The 24,760-nt window shown below is 47.2% G+C and overlaps 1 protein-coding gene across 3 annotated transcripts in view; it reads left to right on the forward strand.

Moving 5' to 3' along the window:
* The window catches only part of TBC1D14 (TBC1 domain family member 14), a 944,726-nt gene that overhangs the window by 716,485 nt on the left and 203,481 nt on the right, over positions 1 to 24,760 (forward strand). For all 3 annotated transcript variants that reach the window (XM_086964122.1, XM_086964121.1, XM_086964123.1), the window contains one exon: positions 11,333 to 11,450. In XM_086964122.1, the coding sequence (XP_086820248.1) occupies positions 11,333 to 11,450 (118 nt within the window). The remainder of the gene's footprint in view (positions 1 to 11,332; positions 11,451 to 24,760) is intronic.

The raw sequence follows: 24,760 nt of genomic DNA on the forward strand, positions 1-24,760 counted from the left end.
TTGTGTATTTAGCACACCTTTTAGCCTAAATAACAGCCCCAACACTAGTTCTATCCTGGGTACCACCTCTGGCCCTACCAGTATGGCACAGACATCTCTAGAATCCCTGTATAGTGAGATAGAATGTTCCAATCAAGGGTAGAAAGCTGAGAAGCACACTACTGACCAAAGAGGGGGGAGGATGGCCAAAAATCCATGGAATAATTGTTACTGAGCCTGGGGCAAGACCTTTTTGAAAAAGTTGATATATCGGAGTCTAACCAAAGGGGGATTCATGACAAATCTTAAGCCTTAGAGGAGAACATTTATGATATTGTAAGTCACACCTGTACTGTAGAGGGGGAAGTAAAAACGCTGTCAGTAACTGTCTCGGAAAACGCAAAAGAGATTGAATGTCTAAGGAAACAGAATAAAGTACTACAAGACAATTTAGAAAGGCTTAAAACACAATCACGCCGTAATAACCTGAGGTTTTTAAAAATCCCAACGGGGGCAGAGAAGGGGGATGTTAAATTCTTCATTTGTACTCTATTAAGAGAGATCTTACCTGACAGACTGGACATTGAGTGTGAAACTGAGATACAGAGGGCGCATCGGGATCCCTTTAGGTTAAAAGAGGAAAACCGCAAGAAAAATGTTGATCAACTTTGAGTTTCACTTTGAAAGAGTTGATATTAGGAAAGGCATTCAAAGAAGGTTCTCTTAAACACGAAGGTTTTATTTACCAGATAAAGTCCGATTTAAGTAAGAGGACAGCCCAGAGACTGTGCGAGTTAGGCACGAGGATGATGGAACTTAGAGAAAAGGGAGCACAGGTGCAAATAAAATTTCCAGCTAAGTTAAAAATAATGTGGCAGAAAAAAATGCATACTATTAGTGATCCAGATGAAGTTGACACATTTAGACAACAGATGAACAAATGGGTTATTGAACGTTGGTTAAAAGAGTTATCAATGCAAGTTGCAGCGTGATATTTAACTGTTGACACACTTGTGAAGGAGTGACCAAAGTTAGGTCAGTCTATCGAGATGATAGGAGTGTCTCTACTTAATCTCAACATTCAGACTACTTGGGTTCCTTTCAAACCCAGAGGTAGCACTCCCCTATTATAGGTTTTTATCCCTTGAAGGGCAATCCTCTCATTAAAGTACAGTGTCGGATCTCCCTCACCAGTTTTATCCTTTAATCCACACCGCGCTTCACGTCACGAGCCACCTCACCCACTCATCATACGCCAGCCTCAAAAAAGATCTCAGCCAAAGTGGCCCTTCAGGCAACCCGTTGGGCATTGCAGCGCCGGCCCAACGAGTAGCACTGCCCTATGATGAAGCATGACTTCCTCTAGGGGATGTGTGAGGGAAACATAAACAGTCCTGCTGACTGTCCTGTTCCAATAATCTGGCCCAGGCACTCTCCACTTTCTAAAAAGCTGTGCCCCTCCCCTCGTTTCTTTTCTCTCAGGAACATTAGCCCCATTTTTGATTTTCTGGTTCACCTATAGGACCTGGAACTGAACTGGAGACTGCTCAAACTACAAGGTAACTGTTCAAATGGACCTGACTGGTTCCATTTACTGGCTCCCTGTTGGAGTTGGTTCCCACAGGATTCCCTCTATATCAGTTTCCAAGTTACTTGTTGTGGCTAACTCTAAACCTCAAATTACAGTAAATTACAAAGATTTATTGCATTCAGTGATAAGCAGTGGTTTGTTTTCTGGAAACCTCTCGTGGATTTTTGTCATTGAGGTGTCTAAAGATAAAAATGCAATCTATTTTTATTAAAGTGTCATATTTTGATAGTTATTTTTTTCTTTTTAAACTGTTTTGTTACTTTTTAATGCTTTACACCTTGTTTCTTTAATGAAGCCAGACTACTCTGAGCCACAGCTACCTAGGATTGAGCTTGGGTTTTACAAACAAAACTGACTGGACCTGATATACGGAATTGCGCCTTTATTACACAGTAAGGTTGCACAACCAAACCATACAATACACCACTTTCCTCACGCTCATGAATGTAGAGAAGAGAAAAAACTCATTCAATGAGGCTAGGCTTACCTAAAACCAGATCTGAAGAAATGTTGCAGTTATGTATTGCGTGACCAGAGTACAGAGTCTTGACTTAAAATGTATTCTGTTGCCTCTTTGTCTTTGGAGTTAACTTGCATCATTTAATGTAGTACATCGGGGGACAGAGAAATGTCTCGCATTACAGCTCTTTAAAGTAATGGAATATCTATTTGGTGGTAGCATCAGTGGTTACATGGGGAGTGCCTCATCAAAGGTCCAAATCTTCAAGGATTGCCAGATCAGCCAGAGCCAAACCTCAGAACATACCGGATGGAGTAATTGTGTAAGAAAATCCGAACGTGTCATCGTAAAATTGCAATACGAGAAGTCTCTAGAAAGATCCCTTCAAGTGTGTGCAAGAAAACCAGACAGTCGGCAACATGAGTGACGCTTTTGCCACCGAAATAAAAGATGCTTTAAACCATACATACAGCAGATTTTATCTAGTCTTAGCCCTGAAGAAAATCCCAAGAATCAGATTGGGATTTGAAACGCGTCTGCACGCTTTACCACTGGGGAAACAATTGCATGGAAATATGATTTGCTCAAAGGGGATTCTTTTGAAGTTTTGTAAACCCCTTAAGCTTGAACTATTGTTCCCGTTGTTCAGCAACCCCCGGATTAACCATTATAAAAATTACAAACCAAGAAGAGTGTTGCTGTGAAAATATGGACTGGTTTAATACTGGAACTCACTTGTAATTGATTCGTCATATTTTGTAATGTTTTTTATTATTTTGTTAGTTTGTCTTTATTTTCACTGTTGAAATAAAGTGTTTCCTATCTTTGTTCTCCAAAACCTAATGAAATGGTTTTCCTTAAAACAGGTCTGAATGGTCAACATAATAAATTATGGAGACCAAGAGACCTTGAGTTTGGTCTCAGTCTGTTGAAGTAGAAAACAGCATTGTAAGCAGTCAGCTAGACAATTTGTTATTTTGTAATTAACGGCCCGTTCTGGCTGTGTGAATTAGGGCCAACCCCCTCTTTTGGAGTAAACGTTTATGCAGAGCTGGCTCGTGATGGTAACTGGAATTTTAAGGGTTTTGATATTGACTGTTTGAGTCATATTTTGACATTTTCTCTCTATAAAAGATTTTATCAGTATGTATACCAGCATGATTTGTGTCCATACAGTTCTATATCCGGCCATTCTTGGAATGAAAGTACCACATTTGAATGTACATTTTCAATCTGGTGAGTCTCCTAGATGCCTAGAGGGAGATGCACGATTGGGGTTCGGGAAGGCTCCATAATATGTGACAGAGCAGCAGCAGACAGCATAGGGGAAACATGGCGGCAGCTAGCTGAGCTGATGCAGAAATCCTTTTCCATGCTCCCACTGTTAGCTGTTGCTGAGTGTTGCGAAGTCTGGTGAGGATTGAGGCGCTGTGGCCAGACCATGAGAGGACCCACTTAGGCTATTACACACTAGTTTATGGAACCTCTTGGGCGTTATCGCCTGCTTGGGCACCTTGGTGATTCCTTCGGACCCGATTCCCCAAGGGTTACCGGCTTACCGGTTTCGGTCGGCGTCATCGGTTTTCTTCTGTTTTCTATGTGTCTGTCTCCCCCTACCCTCCCTCCTGGATCCTGGCAGGCGGCTGGAGTGTCTGTTCTGCCGCTTTCGTCTCGTTCTCCTTATCTGCCTCAAACGCATCCGGGTTTGCGGCTTTGGTCCTGGGCTGCCCTGGAGCTCAGGAGATGGCGGCGGCTCCGGAGCCTTTTGCACGCTTCTTGCGTGATTAACAGTAGTGTCGGCCCTGGTGGAGTTAGCGAGGAGACACTGGCTGATGCTGACGACAAGACAGGAACGGATCCACCACAGGAGATTAAGGGTCTGTTGAGAGGTCCAGGGGACCCTGCAGGGAAGGGGAGTGGGGAGGCAGTTAATTCCTCTAAGGGGGCACAATCATCAACACCAAGAAAAAGAGGTAAGCGGGCATCTAAGAAGAAGGGCACTGGGGTTAAGAGCCCCTGCTGAGAGAGATTTAAATTTAATATCCGCATCATCTGTTGACTCGCTCTTTAAACCCCTTTCTCTGAAGCTAAATACGCCTATAAGTCCAGACTCTGGAAACACAAGAATAAAGAAGACCTCTTCATACCTAAGTACGGAAATTAAAGCTATGCGGGCAAAAATCTGCAAAACGATGAAAGGCCAAAACCTGGTTATTAGTGCTGGGTCTAAAATCACCCCATCACTGCGCTCTTATTTTAAGGCTATTCCTCAGATATTACACCTCTCAGAAGATCTAGCCTTGGCTCAATCTGCTCCGCCGGAGTGTCATTTGTTGGACTTAGTGGGGCCGGTAGGACTGGCGTTATGGAGGCAGTTCCTTTGCCTCCCCCTTTCTCTATCCCTGAGGTTGGTCTTAAGATACACACAGTGGTCATAGAGAGAGGCCCGTCTCCTCAGGCAGATGGTAAACTACAATGTCTAGAAGAGATACATACAGAACCAGAGGGAACGGAGGCAGAAAAGATATATTTGGGGGCTGCCATGCAGGAGGGGCCTTTGCAACTAATTAGTGCCGACTCTATGGCCACCTCTTTGCAGTCCATGTTCTTGGCTCTGTACACAGACATTAAGAATGGGTTTGATGCCTCAAAAGCAAACCAATTAGAGAAAAGGAATTTCTGTGAATCCCTAGATAACAAGATTTATGGCCTTAATGCTAGAACAACAGCACTTGAAGAGACTGTTGCGGGTCTACCGCTACATCTAGACCAGGCCAAAGGTGACATTATCAAGCTTAAGAGAGAAGATCTTCTAATGGCCGAAAGGATGGAAACCTTGGAGAACAACGCCAGGCGTAGTAATATCCGTATTTTAAATGTTCCAGAGGGGAGAGGGGGGTCCGACATTAAACAGTATGTGGTCTCCCTTCTAATAGAATCACTGAGTCTGGCGGAATTACCCGAGGATCTGGCCAAAGACATCCAACGCATCCATAGGGATCCTTTTAGGAAAAATCCTCAAAGAGATAAGCCCCGTAAAATCCTTGTAAATTTCCATACTTACACACTTAAGGAAAGTATTCTTAATTCCGCTTTAAAGCACAAATCTTTGGTCGGGAAAGGTTTCAACTTTCAAATTAGAAAATTAGATCAGACCTATCTATCTATCTTGAGAAACAGTGGGAGCTTGGCAGGCGTTTTGAGGCATTTAGAAGTGCAGGTGCATCGGCTCAACTTAAGTTTCCTGCCTCATTGAGAATAATGCACAACAATAAAATGTTTAACATTAGGTCTGTGCAAGAGGCAGATGAGCTATTACTCACTCTTGGGGGGTCTAAGGGAAATGTTAAGGGATCCTTTGGCTGAGTATACTGTTTTGTATTATCTTGATAAGCATCTTAGTATATATCCCCCCTTTAGAAAATGAAGAAGAAAGAAAGGCTTAATTAAGGATGGAAACTAAATAAAATAAAAAAAAGGAGCAAGGGAAATCACAAAAGAGAAAAAAAAAAGAATCTCAATGTAAAAAAAAAAGAGAGAGGGAAAGGGAATATGAGACAACTTAGAAAAGAATGTAAAATAGAGTAAGAATATTTCTCATTCTTATACTAGGGTCTGGCCCGATAGAGGCTTAGTAATTTAGTCTTTTGTATTTTTTTATTCATCCTTATTAATTTCTGTTTTTTGAAGACAGCACAGTGGGAGTGTTTGGTTGGGGCACTATCTTCTGGACTAGTTTCCGGATAGATAGGGCAAGGGTTTCCCGTGGGGTGGGAGGGTAGTTCAGGGCACAGGGGTGAGGGGAGGCTGGGGAGAAGTAAAAAAAACTCATTTTCTGCTTGGAGTACTTTTGTTCTAGAGTTATTGATTGTGGCAAGGCAATTGTACAAATAGGGCTGAGTTTTTGGTACTTAGCCGCTATGATTGATCTTGGTGATCTGTGGGTCGTTCAATCGAGCCATTATGAGTAGTGTGAAAATTCTCTCCTGGAACGTGAATGGCCTCCGCACCAGACCCAGGGCTGATAAGATCTTGCAATATTTACGGGACTCTGATGCGCAGGTCATCATTCTCCAGGAGACACACTTAATGGAGGCGGAAGTATTGTCATTAGTTGAGAAAAATAGATGGATTGATTTTTCCATATCAACTTCGCAAACTACTAATACTAGAGGCGTGTCCATTATTTTTAAAAGACCACTCAAAGTAAGATTAGTTTCGAAAATGGTGGACCCAGGTGGCAGATGGGTCATCCCAACAGTACTAATTGCCGGAGAACGAACCACGATAGCGGCCTATTATGGGCCTAATATAGATCATCCCTCCATATTAAAATCCATATTTTCCCATCTACTGTCTTTCCCGGAACCTACGATTCTGGCGCTGGATTACAATATAGTTTTGGGTCCGGTTTTAGACAAATTCCCTAATAGTCGACCTCTAGCTCTCTCTAAGACTACTTTCTACTTAGGTCTATGAAGCAGTATGGGCTTGTTGATATTTGGAGGGAAAAAAACGGCAAAAAGCAGGGGGTTTTCTATCGTAACCAGAAATATCATCATCAGTCCAGAATTGATTTTGTTTTAATTAATCATAGATTGGTCGAATTTGTGAAAGGTATTTGCTACCTACCATCCCATCTGTCAGATCATTCTGCAGTATTCATGGAACTTGAGGGATTCCCTAAGGTTCTTAGATCTTGGACATTTGACCGTTCACTCCTCTCAGCTGCTGATGACATAACTTTCCTAATTACGGAAACCCAGTACTTTATACAAATCAATCTGGGGTCAGCTACTTCTGGAATTTTGTGGGACTCTTATAAAGCCTTTTTAAGAGGCCTTATTACCAATAAGGTCTCATTTCGAAGGAAGCGACACAGGGCGGAAATAGTTTCCATAGAAACTGAGATGCTGAAACCCAAAGCGAGATTGACCAAGCTATACCTGGGATTACTACACAAGCACTTTACAACAAATTAGTATCCTTAAAAGGTCAGCTGGGTTCGGTGCTTAATCAACGTCTCTTGGAGAAATGGGTAGCTAGTAAGATAGCCCATTTCCAATATGGAGAGGGAGCTGGAAAACTTATGGCCTGGAAAGCTAAAACCGACCAGGTCCGCAATAACATCGAGTCTATAGCTCACAATAATCTACTGTATTCGTCAGATTGTGATATGAGGAGAATGTTTAGAGATTTCTTCCAAACAATTTATCAGTAAGATAAAATCTTAGACCAGCAACACATTGTAAACTGCCTGGAAAAGGTGTCTCTCCCTTTTTATCCGCGGAGCAACGAGCTTCTCTGGATAACATCATTATGGAAGATGAGGTTAGAGCAGCTATGCTAAACAGCAAGAAGGGGAAGGCGGCTGGTCCAGACTGCCTCCCAGCCGAGATCTATAGGGCCCTAAAACAAGTAATTGTACCCTTTCTAACTACGCTTTTCGATCAAATCCTGCTGGATGGATTAGCCCCTCCTGTTTCCTGGGATAGTGCCTCAATTACTTTAATTTTAAAGCCAGGGAAGTCAGCACTGTCCTGTGGGTCATATCTGCCCATATCCATCCTGAACGTGGATTATAAGATCTTTGCCTCGGTTCTGGAAAAGAGGTTATGTCAGTAGCGTCGGGCATTTTACATCATGACCAGAAGGGGTTTGTGAAAGGCCGTCAATTATAGGAACTGACGTATGATCTGATAGGGGCCATAGATATGGCGACAACTCATTTACTTCCACTAGCAGTTCGAATGCTTGATGCTACCAAGGCCTTCGACAGGGTGAATTGGGCATACCTGTCGGGGGTCTTGGATAAGTTTAATATTGGGGAGAGCTTTCGTCGAGCAGTTAGACTCTTATATTCTAATCCATCAGCCAGAGTGTTAGTGAATGGCGAATTATCTGACCCCTTTCCTATCACAAGGGGAACGCGTCAGGGCTGTCCTCTTTCCCTCTTATTATTCGACCTATATATAGAGCCCTTCGCCCAGTTGTTAAGGGAGGAGGAGTCTATCAAGCCATTTATTTACGAATGGTGGTAAAGAAAAGTGGCTTAATACGCCGACGATATCTTGTTATTTTCCTCAGACATACGTACAGCCTTCCCAGCAGCTATCAATCTGGCGCTAGAGTTTGGGGAAATATCGGGATATGAGGTTAATGCCTCAAAGACCGAGGTAATGGTTTGGAATGATAGGGACTGCGGTACGGAATTTCAGCTCACTCCAAGTTTACTTTACCTGGGTCTGACCATCACTAAAAACATCAATAATATTGTTAAAACCAATTTTGCCGCCGTCGCAAGGGAATGCCGTAAACTCATGCAATCATGGTCCCATCTTCCTTTATCTTTGTTGGGACGAGTCAATTTAATTAAAATGTCGATCCTGCCTAAGGTCTCATTTCTTTTTAATACTATTCCCCTTCTTTTTGACTCGTCAGCTATATCCAAGTTGCAGGGGGATATAACATCTTTTATTGGGGACAAACATATTCCAAGGATTGCATGGAAAAAGCTCAGGCGCCGCAGGGAGAAGGGTGGCTTAGCAGCTCCTGATCTACAAATCTACGCGTGGGCGTTCCAACTTTGTCATGCCCGAATGTTGTTGAAGATGCCCGTAGATCATGGGGTTGGTAGCATGTTTTCAGCTATGCTGAAGGGGGAAGCAGTAGCTCAGTCAGGTTTTTTGTTCAAATTTGGAGACCCAACGTTTTTTAAGAAAATCAAATTGAAGGTATTACAGGGGATGGCAAAAATGTGGTATAAGGTGAGGAACTCGATAAAGCTTGGATATTTCTCTAGCAGGGCCCCGCTGTGGGGTTCTCCTGGAAACCCTGGGTGGGTAGAAGATAGTCTGGCTGCTCCTTTGCGGGATGGCGGGCTTGAGACATGGGGAGATATCTTTGTGGAAGGAAATTTGCTGCCATGGGGCACAGGAACCACCTTTATACACTTCACAGAGCATATTACTCGCCACAAAGGTTGTCAAAATTTGTCCAAGGTTCCTCGGTAGCCTGTGCAAGATGTGGGTTAATAAATGCTACCGATGCCCTTCTGTTTCTGCCTTCTGGGACTCCATCAGCAATTTGCTTACAGTATCTTTGGGCCTTCAAATTTCGATTGATCTCCCTTTGGCAATCCTTGGAGTAACTGATGGAAAAAATCTTCTTTTGTATTCGATCTTATTAGCCAGAAGGGAGATCTGTAAAAAGTGGAAAGACCATCATCCTCCGACATTGTTAGACTGGCAAGTTTCGTCCTACAAGTGTCTAAACTTGATTTGGTAAGATCTGGGAACCGTAACAAAAGATCCTTTTGGCATTTACTTAAATGGAATTAATCATCTGGGTTTTTTGTTTTTTTCCCCGGTCCAATGATTAGGCTGCTGTGGCTCACTCCTTTTGTGTGCTTGTCCAAAAATTGGATCCCCACGCATGTTGGCGGCATTGTCCACGATGAGATGGTTTCGATTTGCAGGTTTTGAAAAGACCCTTGCTTGCTGAAGGGTGACGGAACAGAATATCATATAACCCTTGCCAGTTACATACTGAGACAGCGCAAAGGATTAAACTAACCTGTCATATATCAAACCATGGTGGAAAAAACAAACAAAAAAATATGTGACAGAGCTAAGAAAGAAAATATAGCGTCGTCTGTGTGTGCTTAGATATCGCAGATAGATATAGCAAACAACTGTTTTGAATGTATATATTTCAACTGTAAGTAGGGGATGCAGGGGTGTGGAACTGAATAAAATATATACTTGTTGATTGGACAGGTTGCTTTATAAATCTACTTGTCCTGTGAAAAAAACCTACTTATCCCTTTGGTACCATGTAGTGTCGCGACAAATTATGACAGCAATCACATTATATGAGCGCTCTGATAATAACCTCTGATTATGCCAGTGCTAATACTATAGAAGGAATTAAGTACTAGTAATTTCCTTATTTTGCTACCTTTCTGCAAATTTACTTACTGGGGCTAGAGGTTTTGGTAAGCAATAGTTTCAGCGTTGGAATGCACTCTTGAGTCTGTGCAAACCTACTAACTTGCTTGTTTTAAGGGTTTTTACCAGCTCTTCCTCTCTAATCTTTTCCCATACTGATAGTTTGGAAATCTGCTCCTAACAAGGGTCAGAAATAAAACTTCTTTCCGGTTTGGGGAAAAATGTGGTTGGAGGGAAAGTGAACTTGTAAACCCTCAACACGTTAACTCTCAACACATTTCCCATGAACAAATCTCCACATGCATATTTGCTCGTACTAAAATATAGTTCACATATATTTTCTAGGAGTAAGATTTCCTGGTCATACCATGAGTGCACTTTTGAAACTTTCATAAGGAGCATAACGGCACACAAAGTAGTTTCGTTCAGTACTACGAACTACTATGATAATGTGTGCTTTTTGAGACCCAAAAATATTTTTGCTGTTTGCCAATGTTTGTTACAATAGTAACGGCCCAACAGCTCCCAAACAAAGTTTTACAAAAGCCATGACAAAACAAGAGTTGCATTCACAAAACTAAAAGACCGGCCACCAGTGTCGATTTATTGGCTTTGCCAATGCTGGTTTATTTACATGTTTCTCATACTCTTGTTGAAATTGGGCCCACTGACTTTCCATTGTGAATATTTTTGGGAAATACTAGCATACATCTACACATTTTACTAAAAGATGCTTTAAAAAATGGTTCCTAAAACTTCACAGTAGTTTAGCAAAACTTTTTTTTTCATAGTTGCATTGTTTTTGTGAACATTTTACTTTGAAAGCAAAGATTCATCAATATTGCTTTCAAACTTCTGGAAATATTTCATTCCAACCACAAAGCATTCTGGAAGCATTATACGTAGCCTCATAATATTAAACTTTGCAAATGTGTGTACACTTTTTTTAATGGAACCACTGTCAGTAGTGCAGTTTTAGCTTACATTTAGAACGCTTACCCTAATAATAAAGGCTTTGCATTAATGAACCATAAATACAAGTTAGAACAACATGCAATATTTATTTAGAATGCTCACTCTAATAATAAAGGCTTTGCATTAATGAACCGTAAATGCAAGTTGGAACAGCGTCAACATATGGATACAAATATTACATCAACTGCAAACAATTCCTAGGGTTTGTGCTGCAACGGGTTGGGCCTACTTGTCTCAAGGACAAATTAAACTTGAAAACTTGTTGTCCTTGTTCGAAAACAATATGTCCTTATGGAATGCTAATACTGCTAATGCATATCACAGGCTTTATAATGTATTGTGGCCTTTACAAATTTGAACATGTCCTTTATTGTGCAGAACAAAAAGAAGCTCAAAGGAGGAAAAAACAACTTGAAGAAAGATGTAAACTGGAAGAAAGTATTGGGAATGCTGCATTGACATGGAACAATGACATATTACCCAACTGGGATACAATGTAAGATTTCACATTTTACTTGCGTTTACAGATGTAATACAACTTTTGCTTTTAAACTTTTTTGCTAAAGTATAGTCTTTGCCTGTATGTTAAACTGCACAAAAAATATGTTGGTACTTTGCGCATGAGAAAGCATGAAGGTGAGGTTTACTGCTCAGTTTCTTAACAAAGTTTTTTAAAAGCGAATAGATGTCAAGTACCCCTCAAAAATTGGATTTTCATTTTTTTTGTATTGTGGTTTGGGGTTTGATACTTGGTATATGTAAGCTTTATTTTTGGCAATTTATTTCCTCTTTCCTTCCAGACTTTGTGTTCTGTGCATCAACAAGCTTTCTTATGAAATGCTGATCAATAAACCAATATTCTAAATGTGATCTGACTCTGCCTTGTGTTGTGCCAACATGTGTGGTACTGATATATGTTTTGCCATGTGTTTCCTGCATTGTCCAGTGAAGTTTTCCCTATGTTAACCTAATTGTGCACTTTGTAGGCCTCATTTTCTTTTGCCCACGTTACTGTATAAACAGAACCTACGTATATTTTCGTGTTCTGTTCTTTTCCTGGGATATAGTCTGAACACCACAGACTAAGACAAACAACAATGCCCCTTGTTATTCACTCTGGTCAGGCACTTGCACTAGACAAAACACGAGAATGAAGTTGCTGCTTATGAGCATACGTCTTGTCATATAGCCGTACAAAAGGGGGTGGTGATGGACGGAGCATCTGAACCAATCAAACACTCGCACCCAGTCAACAGATCTAGGTTTAATCCATCACCGTTCTTTAGCCCATTCTGCCACCCCAGTTCAGACATGGCCATATGCAAATCAGTCTGACCTTGTGCCTCATGGAAACAGTCCAACCCGAACTGCCAAGCCATGCCTTCCCTGGACCGGTGGTGATGGACGGAGCATCTGAACCAATCAAACACTCACACCCAGTCAACAGATCTGTTTTTCACCCTATGTGATAAGGGTATGCCCAGACGTGGGTCCTTTGCTCACTAAGCCACTGAAGTAAAGCTATCCTGGCTGAAGACGGCTGATAGCCAGAAACCGGTCCTAGGATGCTTGATTCCGGTCCACGAAAGACATGAATTGGCAGTTTGGGCTGGACTGTTCCCATGAGGCACAGGGTCAAGACTGATTAGCATATTGCCATGTCTGAATTGGGGTGGCTTGGTGAGCAAAATAACGATGGATTAAACCCAGATCTGTGACTCGGGGTGAATGTTTTGCCATTGTGGAACATTCCGTCCATCATCTTGTGTGTTTTGCCATATAGCCGAGCACAGGAGTTTTGAGAAGACTGAGCGAGGGTCAGAGACAAGATTGCTACGTCACCTGAGATGTGAAACATCCATCTGTGTATGCTAATTTACAGGGTCCGCCACTAATCCCAGAGATCTTTGATATAAAATCATCTGGGTTCAGTAGAAGGGAGGCGGGTTTAGGATGTTCTGTCTTATAACATGACATGACTTTTTATAATGTATGGTTTATTGTCCAGTATAGCAGTATTTTTAGTATGCCTTTGTTTTCTAATTGTGGCATGAATACACATTTAAGGACACAATAGTTTGATTAAATATTCTAAACCTTCTTTGTGTCTCTAGTTTGTTTTATTGTGGTAAGAGTGAGAGAGCAAAAGGGCGTGTCCTGTTACCACGATCCCTGAGAGGATCGAGAGTGTTGTGTTCTGGGCTTCTAATTCACTTGTTTCTCTGGTAAAGTTAGGAGAGCAAGTGAGGCGCTACAGCTAGTCTGACTCGGGCTCATAGATACTGAGGTGGTATGATCACTCCGTCCCTACATGGCCATGGTCTACGATCCCAAAAATAATTCTGTTCCTGAGTAGAATTCCTGCAACACAGCGCCACCAACATTTTTGTCAGGAACTTACTTGCGGAAACCCTGAGCAGTGCGTGTGTTTGTCCACAATACTTTTGCCCCTTTCATCAGAGATATCCATGATGTTGGGGATTTGTCCTCAACAGTTTTTAGGGAACACCTAGTTGTGTTGGTTATTCATGCTTTAATATTAAAAGATTTTACACCCTTTTTGCGCTACTCTTTAAATCCATTACAAATGAGTTATGGCGCAACGCATTGCTATTGCAGTTAACTGTTACCCAGCGGTAACTCGACATTTAACACATCATAGTGTGCCTGCAGCAGGTGCTCCTGTGATTTTTGTTGTTGAAGTGGATGAAGCTTTTCACTTTGAAGTTTTTTATTTCTGGGTCACATTTCTAGCTGTGAACACCAATGCTAATACTTTTCATGAATACACAACGCCCCAGGCACCTGCTGCATTTCACCCTTATGCACTTGTTGAAATTCCTCTTACCGTCTGGGAGCACCAGACTTGGTATAATAACGCCCTACCTTATGCGTCAGGTTATTTTTTAATGGACCCCCTAAGTAACGAAGGGACCATGTGGCCGGCACTAGTGGGTTATATCCTGTATCCTGATTTAGGTTAATTTGAGTTTGGTACAAACTTGTGCTTGTATACTGTTCGGTCATCCTATATGGACTTCTTACTCAATATATTTCATGTACTTTGCTATCTGGTCCGGGTAGAATTGGCTTGCAAGCTCAAGCTCAGTTTCCTGCAGCCCCTGTTATTAGTCCTGTAATTGTTCATTTAGTTATGGGCAAGAGGCCCCCTATTCTTGAAGAGATCCCGTTCTGGATTGCCCAAAGAATACATATCAACTTGAAGCTCTGTTTCCCCTTACGGGACCACAAGCACAGAATTCTCACCATGTGCTTACACACTGGGCTGGTTCCCACTCTAGTGGACTGCAATACGTTGGGGGACTATTTTTGCCATAGTCTACACTTTGTTATGGCACTCCCTCAATGGCTGTTCTACTGAACGTCCTCAAACAAATACAGAATGAACATGCAGCAAGTCCTGCCTTGGATTTGGGAATGAAACTTGTGGGTAATTTTCCAGTGGTGTCTGGAGTGATTCTTTCTAATGTTAAAGGTGAAGCAGCGTCTTTGGCTATACGGCCACGACTTGTGGCGGTAGTGGACCGCGAACGCAAGTTGTCTGTCATAATTGCTAATGTATTTACGTCTTTAGGACATAATAGTTTGGGAACCAGACCTTCAGTATCGCCACTTGACAAGCCTAGCTCTGACAAGGATGCCAGACCTAAACGCAAGTTTACCCCAAAAAATGGGATAAATGTAAACCGGAACAGGAAGGTAAACCGCGTGGAGGTTCCCCACCCCCGGAGCCCTATGAAAGACCGTATGATTTTCGTGATCTGTCTGTCTCCTAGTTTTTATTAAAGCGCCGGGACACTCCCCGGAGAAGCCGTGCGCTATATAAAATCTTTTGGTTTAAATCTTTTATTGAAAATACAACACAGAAGACTCAGGTTACATCAACATCTCGGGCGAGCATGCGGTCGCCTTATCAGGAATCAATACCTCACCCCTCACCTCGGCAGGGTCTCAAGTGTTTGCAGGGTGCATGTCCAGTCGCCCCGATTGGCTTGCGCGTAGAAGTGATCGACGATCCTGTCTTACAAACATCCAACTCCCACCCCACCCTCCCCGCTTCCCCCTAACTCACCCCCCAATCCACCTCCCCGGCGTGGTGAATTCGATGTTGGCCGTGTGGCATAGGGGGCGTGGTTAAGGCGCCTAGGTAGGTGAGCAGGGCTCCCCCTGGAAATCTCTCGGAAGCCTAAGTACCCTGAGATACTTCGGGCAAGTAATTTCGTGGAATTCCCCCGACAGGAGGGAGACAAAGGGCTGCCAGATGTCTAGAAAGGTGTCCCTTGTTTGAGTGAGGGAGGCTTGTATTTTCTCCATTCCCAAAACGTACCATAGGCGGTGGAGCCATCCCGTGTGTGTGGGTTTCCTGGGGGTGCCCCATATTGACAAGATATGGTGAGTGGCTGCTCCCATCGCCAGCCCCATCTGCCGGCCCCTGACCGATTTCAGGGGGAACGTGATGGCATTGGGAAGGCCAAGGAGTGTGTAGGCCGGGAATCGGGGGATTTCTGTGTCAAAGTGCTTATCAAAGCTGTGGAGCACCTCCTCCCAGTACGCCCGAACCTCAGGGCAGTCCGATAAAATGTGAGTTAGTGTCCCTCTGTGCCCGCACCCCCTCCAGCACCCGGGGTCCCTGCGTGGGTTGCCTTGGTGTAAACGGGCCGGCGTGAGATGCCAGTAATATGCAATTTTCACCGCTGCCTCTTTACTGGCGACATTGCGGGAGGTGTGGTGAGCTCTGAAGTATATGTCCTGCCATTCCCTGTCAGTGAAGGTACGCCCTACCTCTATTTCCCACCTGTTCTGTCCCGCTGATCGGGCTGCGGGGGGAGGGGGGGCGAGCATCGCGTACAATTCTGTGATTGCATGTCTGTCGTTCTTTTTCGTGTGAAGCCAGCGTTCATAGGCTGTGAGGGGTCTGCTCACCTGAGGAAGCACATCTTTCTCCAAAAGCCAGTGTCTAATCTGGAAGTACTGAAAGCGTTGTATGTGTGGGAGTGTGTAATAGTCCTGCAGAGTGCTGATAGTCATAAAGCCCTCAGGGTTGAAGAGGTCGCCTGCCGCCTTGCATTCTGAGCCGCGCCATTGCGGGAATGACCGAGGGGCCATACCCGGGGGGAACTCTGGGTTCCCAAAAAGGGGGGACATCGGGTACGGGAATGTGGTGGGACCCTTCGGCACTGCCACCTTGTCCCAGACCTGCATCACAGATGATGGGGGACTTCCGGAGATATGAGGGCCTGTCCCGGCGGCGCAGGAACGGGACCTTCCATAAGGACATTTGGCCCATGGCGCGATCTTGGAACAGCCATCGTTTTTCAGATTCGGGTCTGTTCCACTCCAAGAGGTAGCGGAGCTGTGTCGCCTGGAAATAGCGCAGGAGGTCCGGCACCCCAAGGCCGCCCTCCGCCGTGGTTCGTGTGTTGAGATCCCTACGGAGTCGGGGACGTTTACCGGCCCACACAAATTGCGTGATGGCGTCCTGCAGTTGCTTAAGCACTCCGATCGGAGGCGTGACCGGGATAGTCTGAAAGAGATATAACATTTTGGGGAGCAAGGTAATTTTCACCGCCGCCACTCGCCCCAGCCAGGAGAGCGGTTGCCGACGCCATCTCGCAAGGTCGCCCTTGAGAGCTAGGACCAGCGACGCGTAGTTCTCCTCACCGTCTGAGCCGTGCTCGGGGTTAGAGAGATGCCTAGGTAGGGTATGGACATTTGCACAGACAGGTCCCCATATGCGCATTGTTCGCGACGCGCTGCTTTCGCGTTCCGCCCCAAGGGGAGGACTAAGGATTTCTCCAGGTTCAGCTTGAACCCCGACACCTCCCCGAAGCGCTCCACCTCCGAAAGGAAAGCCGGTACCGATGTCGAGGGGTCCTCTAAGGCCACCAAGATATCATCCGCATATAAGCTTATAGTTTGTGGTTCCCCGCCAAAATGAACGCCTGAGATGGACCTGTTGTCTCGGATTCGCTGGGCCATGGGCTCGATGTACAGAGCAAAGAGAAGGGGTGAGAGGGGGCACCCCTGTCTAGTGCCCCTTCTGATGTCTAGGGGGTCCGAGCGTATCCCGTTAACCGAGATCCTGGCCTGCGGGGTAGCGTAGCAGCTGGCCATCCACGTGCGGAACCGGTCGCCAAACCCATAGCGTTGCAGGACGGCGTCCAGGTAGCCCCAGTCCACCCTGTCAAACGCCTTCTCGGCATCCACGGATAGGAGGACCGCGTCGGAGCTATTGTAGTGAGCTTTATCAATGACGTGGAGCAGTCTCTTAGTGTTATCCGCGCATTGTCGGGTGGGTACAAATCCCGACTGGTCCGGTTCAATGATCCCCGGTAGACACGGGCCCAAGCGAGCCGCCAGCACGCTCGTGAACAGTTTGAGGTCAATATTGAGAAGGGAGATAGGTCTGTATGCCTTGCACTGGGACGGGTCCTTCCCCGGTTTAGGGATAACCACAATGTCCGCGTCCAGCATGTCCTGGGGGATGGAACCTCTACCCTGGAATGATTTGAATAACCTGGTTAACAATGGGGCGACTTGGGGACAGAAGGTTTTATAAAAGGTGGCCGAGAAGCCGTCCGGGCCAGGGGCCTTCAGAGGCTTAAGACGCGTGATCGCGGAGATAACCTCCTCCGTCCTGATAGGAGCATCAAGGGAGGCCTTGGCGTGGTCGTTCAGGGGTGTTATGGCTGCGTCGCGGAGGTAGGCGTCAGTGAGTGTCTGTTCGGGTGGCGGATCCGCGGTGTACAACGAGGCATAGAACCCTCGAAAGCTTCAGCGATGTGGGCATCATCCCGGGCGATCGTTCCGTCCAGGGCATGGACCGGGGGCACTCTCGCCTTCAGGGTTTTAGCCTTGAGACAGCTCGCCAGTAGGCATCCTGTTCTGTTCCCCCCCACGTAATACGTGTGGCGCAGTCGTAGAGCTGCGTATTCCGCTCTGTCCAGGTCTAAACTGGCCAGTTGAGCTCTGGCCGCTTTAAGTTGACGCCACATCCTGGGTGCTCCTGTCCGGCTGTGTGCTTGTTCGAGTTCCAGCACCTGCGCCAATAGTGAGAGCCTTTTATCTTTTCGAATCTTCTCCTCCGCTGCGGCCACCGAGATCAGCTCACCTCTCACCACCACCGTAAGCGCTCCCCATACCGCCGTCAGGGAGACCTCCGGCGTGTCGTTAGACTGTAGGTAGTCCGAAATGCGGTCCTGGAGGTTCTGCGTGACCCCCTCGTGTTGCAGGAGGGCGTCATTGAGACGCCATCTGCCTTTGCATGTGTGAAGCGGGGGGGTTCGCAGGTGCAGCAGGAGCGCGTCATGATCGGACAGTGCCGCCGGAAGCACCTCTACGTCCTCCATCAAGTCGGTCACCTCAGCGCTGCCGAAGAAATGATCTATGCGTGCGTATGTGTGCTGTACATGGCAGTAGAACATGTATCCCGGAGAATTCGGACGGTGCGCACGCCACAGGTCCGTGAACCCCTCCTCTAACAACCAGCGGCCCCCTGCTCGTGTGATTGCCCCCCGCGAACCCTTGTCGGTGGCCTGACCGGTCCAGGTCCGGATTCATCACTAGGTTCGCATCTCCACCCACCAGGACAGCCTTAACATTGGGTTGCAGCGCCTCTGCTAGTGCTCATTTGAGAAATGACTCCTGTTTGGAATTTGGGGCATATAAGGACCCGACCACCATGTCCAGCCCCCCTATGTGTAGTGTGTAGGCTAGGAACCTCCCTTTAATGTCAGCCACCTTATCTCCTACAGTCCCTTTGAAGTGCTGTGCGACCAAGAGAGCCACCCCCGCTTTCTTTTCTAGGGTCGAGGAGTAGTGTTGTGTCGGGAATGCCCTGGAGCGCATCCTGTGCCAATCTCTAGAGAGTAAGTGCGTTTCCTGCAGCAGACAAACATCGGCCCCCGAGTGCTCCAGAAAGGACAGGACGGCTCTGCGCTTTATGGGGTTATTAAGCCCCTTCACATTTAGAGTGAGGATTTTCAGCGGAGGGTTAGCCATACCTAGGGGAAATGAGTACTTGGCTTTGTATGCAGTGTGCCTTATGTGCGCCCGGCGTCCATGTCAGTGTGCGTTGAGCCAGACGAACCGCCGGGAGGGGACCAGAAACTCCCACCCCAGCCCACCGAGACCTTGACCTCCCGCTCTCCCGAGTCCCTTCCCTCCCCAGTGCCCCTGAACCCCCTAGCCCAACACCCGGTCCCCCCTCTACCCACCCTAACCCCAACAAGGAACTCCCGACCCCCAGTCTCAGTCCCAGGCCTATCCAGGGTCAACTCAGGCCTGTAGGTAAAGTGGATGAAGAGGAGTGTGGCAGTGGCAGCCCCAGCCACCCCTCGTCCCCCCCCATTACGGAGTAGCAGTATAAAGATGGCCCCCCACCAATGCATAAATCAGGGTACAACAGTGGTGTCCTTGACCACCTCCTCGATGGCTGCAGCCTTGTCTCTCTCAATTGTTCCCGGGTCTGGGCGATGGGAACGCCTGGAGCCTCAGCGTCTCCTCACCTGTTGCCAGGCACCCTCGGACGAGCGGGGGCCCGGTGTTTGCGACTGCCCCTGAGAGGAGGTTTGGTCCGGGTCGTCGTCTGGGAGGTCGACACCTAGTAAGGTGCAAGTGTCCTGAAGTGAGCGGAGTTGGTGCAGGGAACCCTCCCACTTGAAAATCAACCGGAACGGGTGACCCCTGGAGTAGGGCACCCCCTTGTCCCTCAGGAACGTGGTGACCACTCGGAAATCGTTGCGTTTCTGGAGGGTGATCGCCGAGAGGTCCTGGTACAGTTCGACGGGGTGGTCCCGGAAACGGATGGGTCGTGCCCTGCGTGCTTCCCGCAGGATCCTCTCTTTCAGGGGGAAGTCCGGGAGGAACGCCAATATGTCCGGAGGGGGGGGCAGGGGCCAGGCGGGGCAACCCTACCCGATGAGCACGGTCAATACGGATGGGGAAGTCGGCCGCCTCACCGAGAACTTCCCGAAAGAGGTCTTGGAGATATTCTGTAACGCTGTTCCCCTCCGCTTTCAAAGGCACGCCCCGGACCCTTATGTTGTTCCTCCGAGAGCGGTTTTCGAGGTCCTCCGCGTGGACCTGGAGGCCCACCTGTTGTTCCTGAAGGCGGATGACTTCCTGCTGGAGGAGCACCAGATCGTCCCCCCGGGTTTGGTTTGATTCTTCCACCGCCATGACCCCGAGGCCCTCCAGATCTCGGCGCAGTTCCCGTTGTTCGCTCATCATGTCCTGCTTCAGAGTCTGGAAGTCCTCGCGCAGCGTGTTGAACAGGGACTCCAGGAATGATTTCGTGATGGGGCCTCCGCAGGTTCCTTGGTCGGAGTGGCAGTTTGAGTCGCAGGCATCGTAGGCGAGTGAGTTTTCCCCGATTTGGAGGAAGATTTCTGGAAGAGTTCGCTTATTGGGCGGCCCCCTCTGCGCGTGGAGCTCGACATAGGCCACTCTGCGCGTGGAGCTCGACATAGGTGGGTCGGGATCCGGCCGACCACGTTCTAGAGCAGTGAAGGAGCCCTGTCAGGGGTAGTCCACTAGCGCCTGTACCAACGCAGCTCCGGGTGCTGGGAAGAGAGGAGCGGGCCCTCGTAGCGAGAGGATGGCCGCCGCCGCGAGCTCCTACCCGGAGGCCAGGGTGCACTATAAGTCTCTGGGTGCGGCGCGTGTACAGAGTGTGACTCAAGGTCTCCAACCGGGGGAAGTCCCGGCCTCCAAGCTCCCCTCCTCCCGCCGGGGGCACGACCACCGGCCCCCCGAGTGTCCAGCCCCCCACCTAAGTCGACGGTGGGTCGTGCGTGGCCCCCGCCGTAGTCTGCGGGGCCCTGTGATGCAGCTCGGTCGGGCCTCCTCTGCACCGCTCAAGCCGGGGTTCGGCGCGAGGCGCCCCACGGGCACAGGCCGCTCCAGTCGCGGAGTTTGCGTCGGCTCAGGGGTCTCCCAGGCCCCGCCGCCCGCCCTGTCGCTGGGGGGCCGGCCGCATACAGCGTTGTCGGCGGGCCCAGGGCTCGCGTAAGCCCAAGCCGGGGGGGGGGCAGAGCAGCAGCGCACCCGGGAGCAGTTTACGTGCAAGCTGAGTCACAAGGTGCAAGCTGAGTCACAGGGTCGACCACCTGGGGGGGGGTCTCTGGCGTCACACCCCGCTCCCCTCGCCGGGGGCACGATCACAGGCCCCCTGAGTGCCCAGCTCCTCACCTCTGTCTTTGTCGGAGCGTGTGCGGCCCCCTCAGGCGTCTGCAGGGCCCCGTTGTGCAGCCCAGCCGGGTCTCCGCCCGCCCGCAGGGTCCGGAGCGGGGAGGGCCAGGCCGGGCACCAGGTCTGCCGTGCGCTGCTTGTCCTCTTCCAGAAGGCCGATGTCCCACTGGTGCGGGGCGCCCTCCAACGTCGGGCGCCCAGGGATTCTTGAGGCAGAGTGCGAGGGCCGCCCCGGGTCCGCCGTCCGCCCGGTTGCTGCAGGAGGCCGGCCGCACACAGCGCCGCGGAAAGGCCCAAGCCGGGGGGTAAAGTAGCAGCCCTCCCGGGCTGCGCCGCAGAAAGGTCCAGGGGATCTCCGTTCACCGGAGGCAGAAGACGGCGCGTGTGGTCACCGGAGGGGGAGTCTCCCTCAATTGGCAGTCTCCGACTCCCCACCGGCCCTCCGCCACTACTCCTGGTCCCCCGAGAGCGGGGGGAAAGCTGTTGCGCGCCGGGCTCGGTGCTCGGTGTCTTCCCGCCTCGTCTTCCCGCCTTGCCAAGCGGCGGCGATGCGGTCCGCTTCAGACGCCCTCCGCGGCAGACACCAGGGTCCTCGGGAGCTCCCCACACTGTGTCGTGATTATAGCGACGTGTGGGGGGCCAGATGCGCCTGAATTTAGGGCTACAGGGGGGTTCTCAGGGGATCGGGGCGAGGAGCTCCGCTGCTACACGTCTGCTCCGGCCGCCATCTTGGCCTATAAAATCTTTTAACATTAACATTAACATCGCATTAAAATCAAAACCACTGAGATATCAGATTCCTGATCTATGTTCACCCCCCGATCCTTTCAGGTCTCGACTGACCAATAGTACAACAGAGGAGTGTGATCTAACTACAAACCAGAAGAGTACGTGAAACCAACAAGGGAGACAACACTCTCTTTGATGTGAAGATCAAGAAGGAGGACAGGCCTCCTCCACATAAACCCCCTTTAAAAAAAAGAAAGTTGCAGTTTTAACTGCAAAATGTGACTCCGACAGTGAAAATCCTCTTCATGATCATGATCATGAGTTGGGGAGTGACTCTCCTTGACAGCATGTCAGAAGTCACCATAGTATGCCGGAATCTCCACCAATTTCTGGTGGCAAAAGCAATGGAAACATTTATTACGGTTGAAACCATAGACCCCCACATAGCCTTTCTGGACAGACTATATCTTTTAAATATTCAAATTGAAGTTGATGTGAAACACACAATAAAAGCAATATACTGGGATAATTTAACTACATCTTATGATATTCTCTTGGCAGAGGTCGATAGTCCCCCAATTTTTGCTCTTGCATTCCCCCAGGGTGAAGATCTCATTCTCCCTTCTATCTCTCATCTCGTCCCAGACGAAGTCAAGCAGGCTTATGCATCTGAATGTGCCCTTGCTTTGGCCCCTGCTCTTTATCATAACCATACTGGTTGGGATAAGGATTCCCCTCATGTTAGTCCTATTCGATCCACACCTCGGGTACAACCACACTATCCTATTAAACAGGATGCTAAAGTATTCTTTAAAGAAGTCATTGAACCCGGTGTCTCTCAACTGAATAATCCTCTTTTTTTCTATTCCGATACTGGATCATTCCTATCACATAGCCTTAGACTATAGTACGTAGTCTCTAAAAAATGCAAAACCACTTTGGATATTTCCAATTTTCCAGTCACAATTTGGCTCCTGAGAGCAGTGAATGGTCTGCCTTTAGCGCCTTAGACTTTTGAATGCGCTATGCACAATTTCCTATGGGCTATAAGAACAGCCTGGGAGTTTTTGCTGCACAAATTGTGCCAATTCTTCATGAAATTGACCCTGATGCACTGTCCTACATAAATGATATCTACCTGATGGGCAATTAATTAAACACCGATCTAGCAAGAATGGATCGCCTGATATTGCAATTTGCTCAACTTGGCTGCAAGTTTTTTAAATTAAATAAATCGAACCTGGCTTTTTTGAGTGTCCTTGTCTTAGGATATGAACTTATCAATGAGTGAAAAGTCTTGCCCCTCAATTTCTGGAGAAATGTGCACAATTGCAGCCTCCGAATACAGTTAAAAAAATTACAATCCCTTCTAGAATTTTTGAATTTTGGCTGAACATCTATACCTGTTAATGCACAACGTATGAAACCACTTTATGCCTTATTATGCCCTGAGTTTTCCGCTGCCTACTGGACATCGGAACACACTGAAACACTCAGATCTGACTTACTTGAAACACGCCACTTACATAACATGTCAATATCACAAATGTAGTCATCCACATTTTGCCGAATGCAATTGGATTTGCATATATCACCTTTAATGAATGCAAAACAGTACCAATGGTGCATAAATCACATTTCTATACCACTGCAGAACTTCTTTTTGTTTCTACTGAAAAAATACTGACTGCTGTGCGGATGGCCATGCTTAAAGAACCACAACTTGCTCAGGGAAAACGCATTGTCATTTCTCCAGTGCAGTCTTAAAGGATGTCACGAAAGCTAAGTCAAAAGCCCTCTATCCTCGTTGTATACAGTGTGAAACATCCTTAACAGCTGTGGATGAAGTCTTCGTCTTTGACCCTTACAAGCACAAGAATTGTTGCAATATGAGCATGTTTAAATTTTGCCTTCTTCATTTCTGCCTTTTGATCAAGACTCTCATTTATACTGATGGTTCAGCACAACCTGCTATAGATTTCAAGCAGCAGTATTCTGCTGCATGCAGCATTGTTATTGGAACTATATTCAATGGCGTGTTTCACCCCCCCAAACAACACTCTGAGACTGCACTGCAAAGTTTACTGTACTCAAGGCTTTACTTCTTTCACTTGAAAATACAGATCCTAAATTCCCTACACCTATTGTGATATTCATATTATTGTGTGCAATCTTTTAATGATGATTTTTTTAATCTTTTTTTTGTTTGAAAAATATTTTTATTGCGGAAAGCATAAAACACATAGGCAAGTAAGTCTACTGATAGGCACTGATAGACGAGAAGTACTAAAGTGGTCACAGAGGATTATACACAGCCATATAGCCCACAGCCCGGAGGCCGGGCGGCGTAGGGGCAAAGCCTGCCAAAATATAAACACATAAACATTGGCTTGAACTAAATGCGTATTGCTCGTATCCGCTGTTTTTGTTGTGACCCTCTGTCTACCATTGATCCTGTCACTCATCGTCTTTTACATTCCGTTTTCTTGATAAACCCACAGTCTAACATGTAACAATAAAACATACCCCTATCGCTAATAAAGTACTTGTAAATACATCGGTTACCTCCTTACGGCCCATTTGGGGGCAGATATCAGTCACATGCAAATCTCAGGGGATCAGAGCAAATCACGTTCTAATACAATAGGGAGCAATTGTGTGCGTCCAACTGGGCTCTACCCCGAAACAGGTCCCTCCTCCCCGCCTCCCACTACATCCTCCTCGGATCCAGACTCATCAGGGGTAAACAGTTCAGCGCTGGTGGCATCCGAATCATCGCTAGGAAACGCCTCCGAACACATCATCCTCCATGCTAGTAAATCCTCCTGAAGTTTCTCATCTCGGCGCGTGCGCCGCATGTCTGTT

Source organism: Lissotriton vulgaris, chromosome 3_2 (assembly GCF_964263255.1).
Source record: "Lissotriton vulgaris chromosome 3_2, aLisVul1.2, whole genome shotgun sequence".
Taxonomy (NCBI): Eukaryota; Metazoa; Chordata; class Amphibia; order Caudata; family Salamandridae; genus Lissotriton; species Lissotriton vulgaris.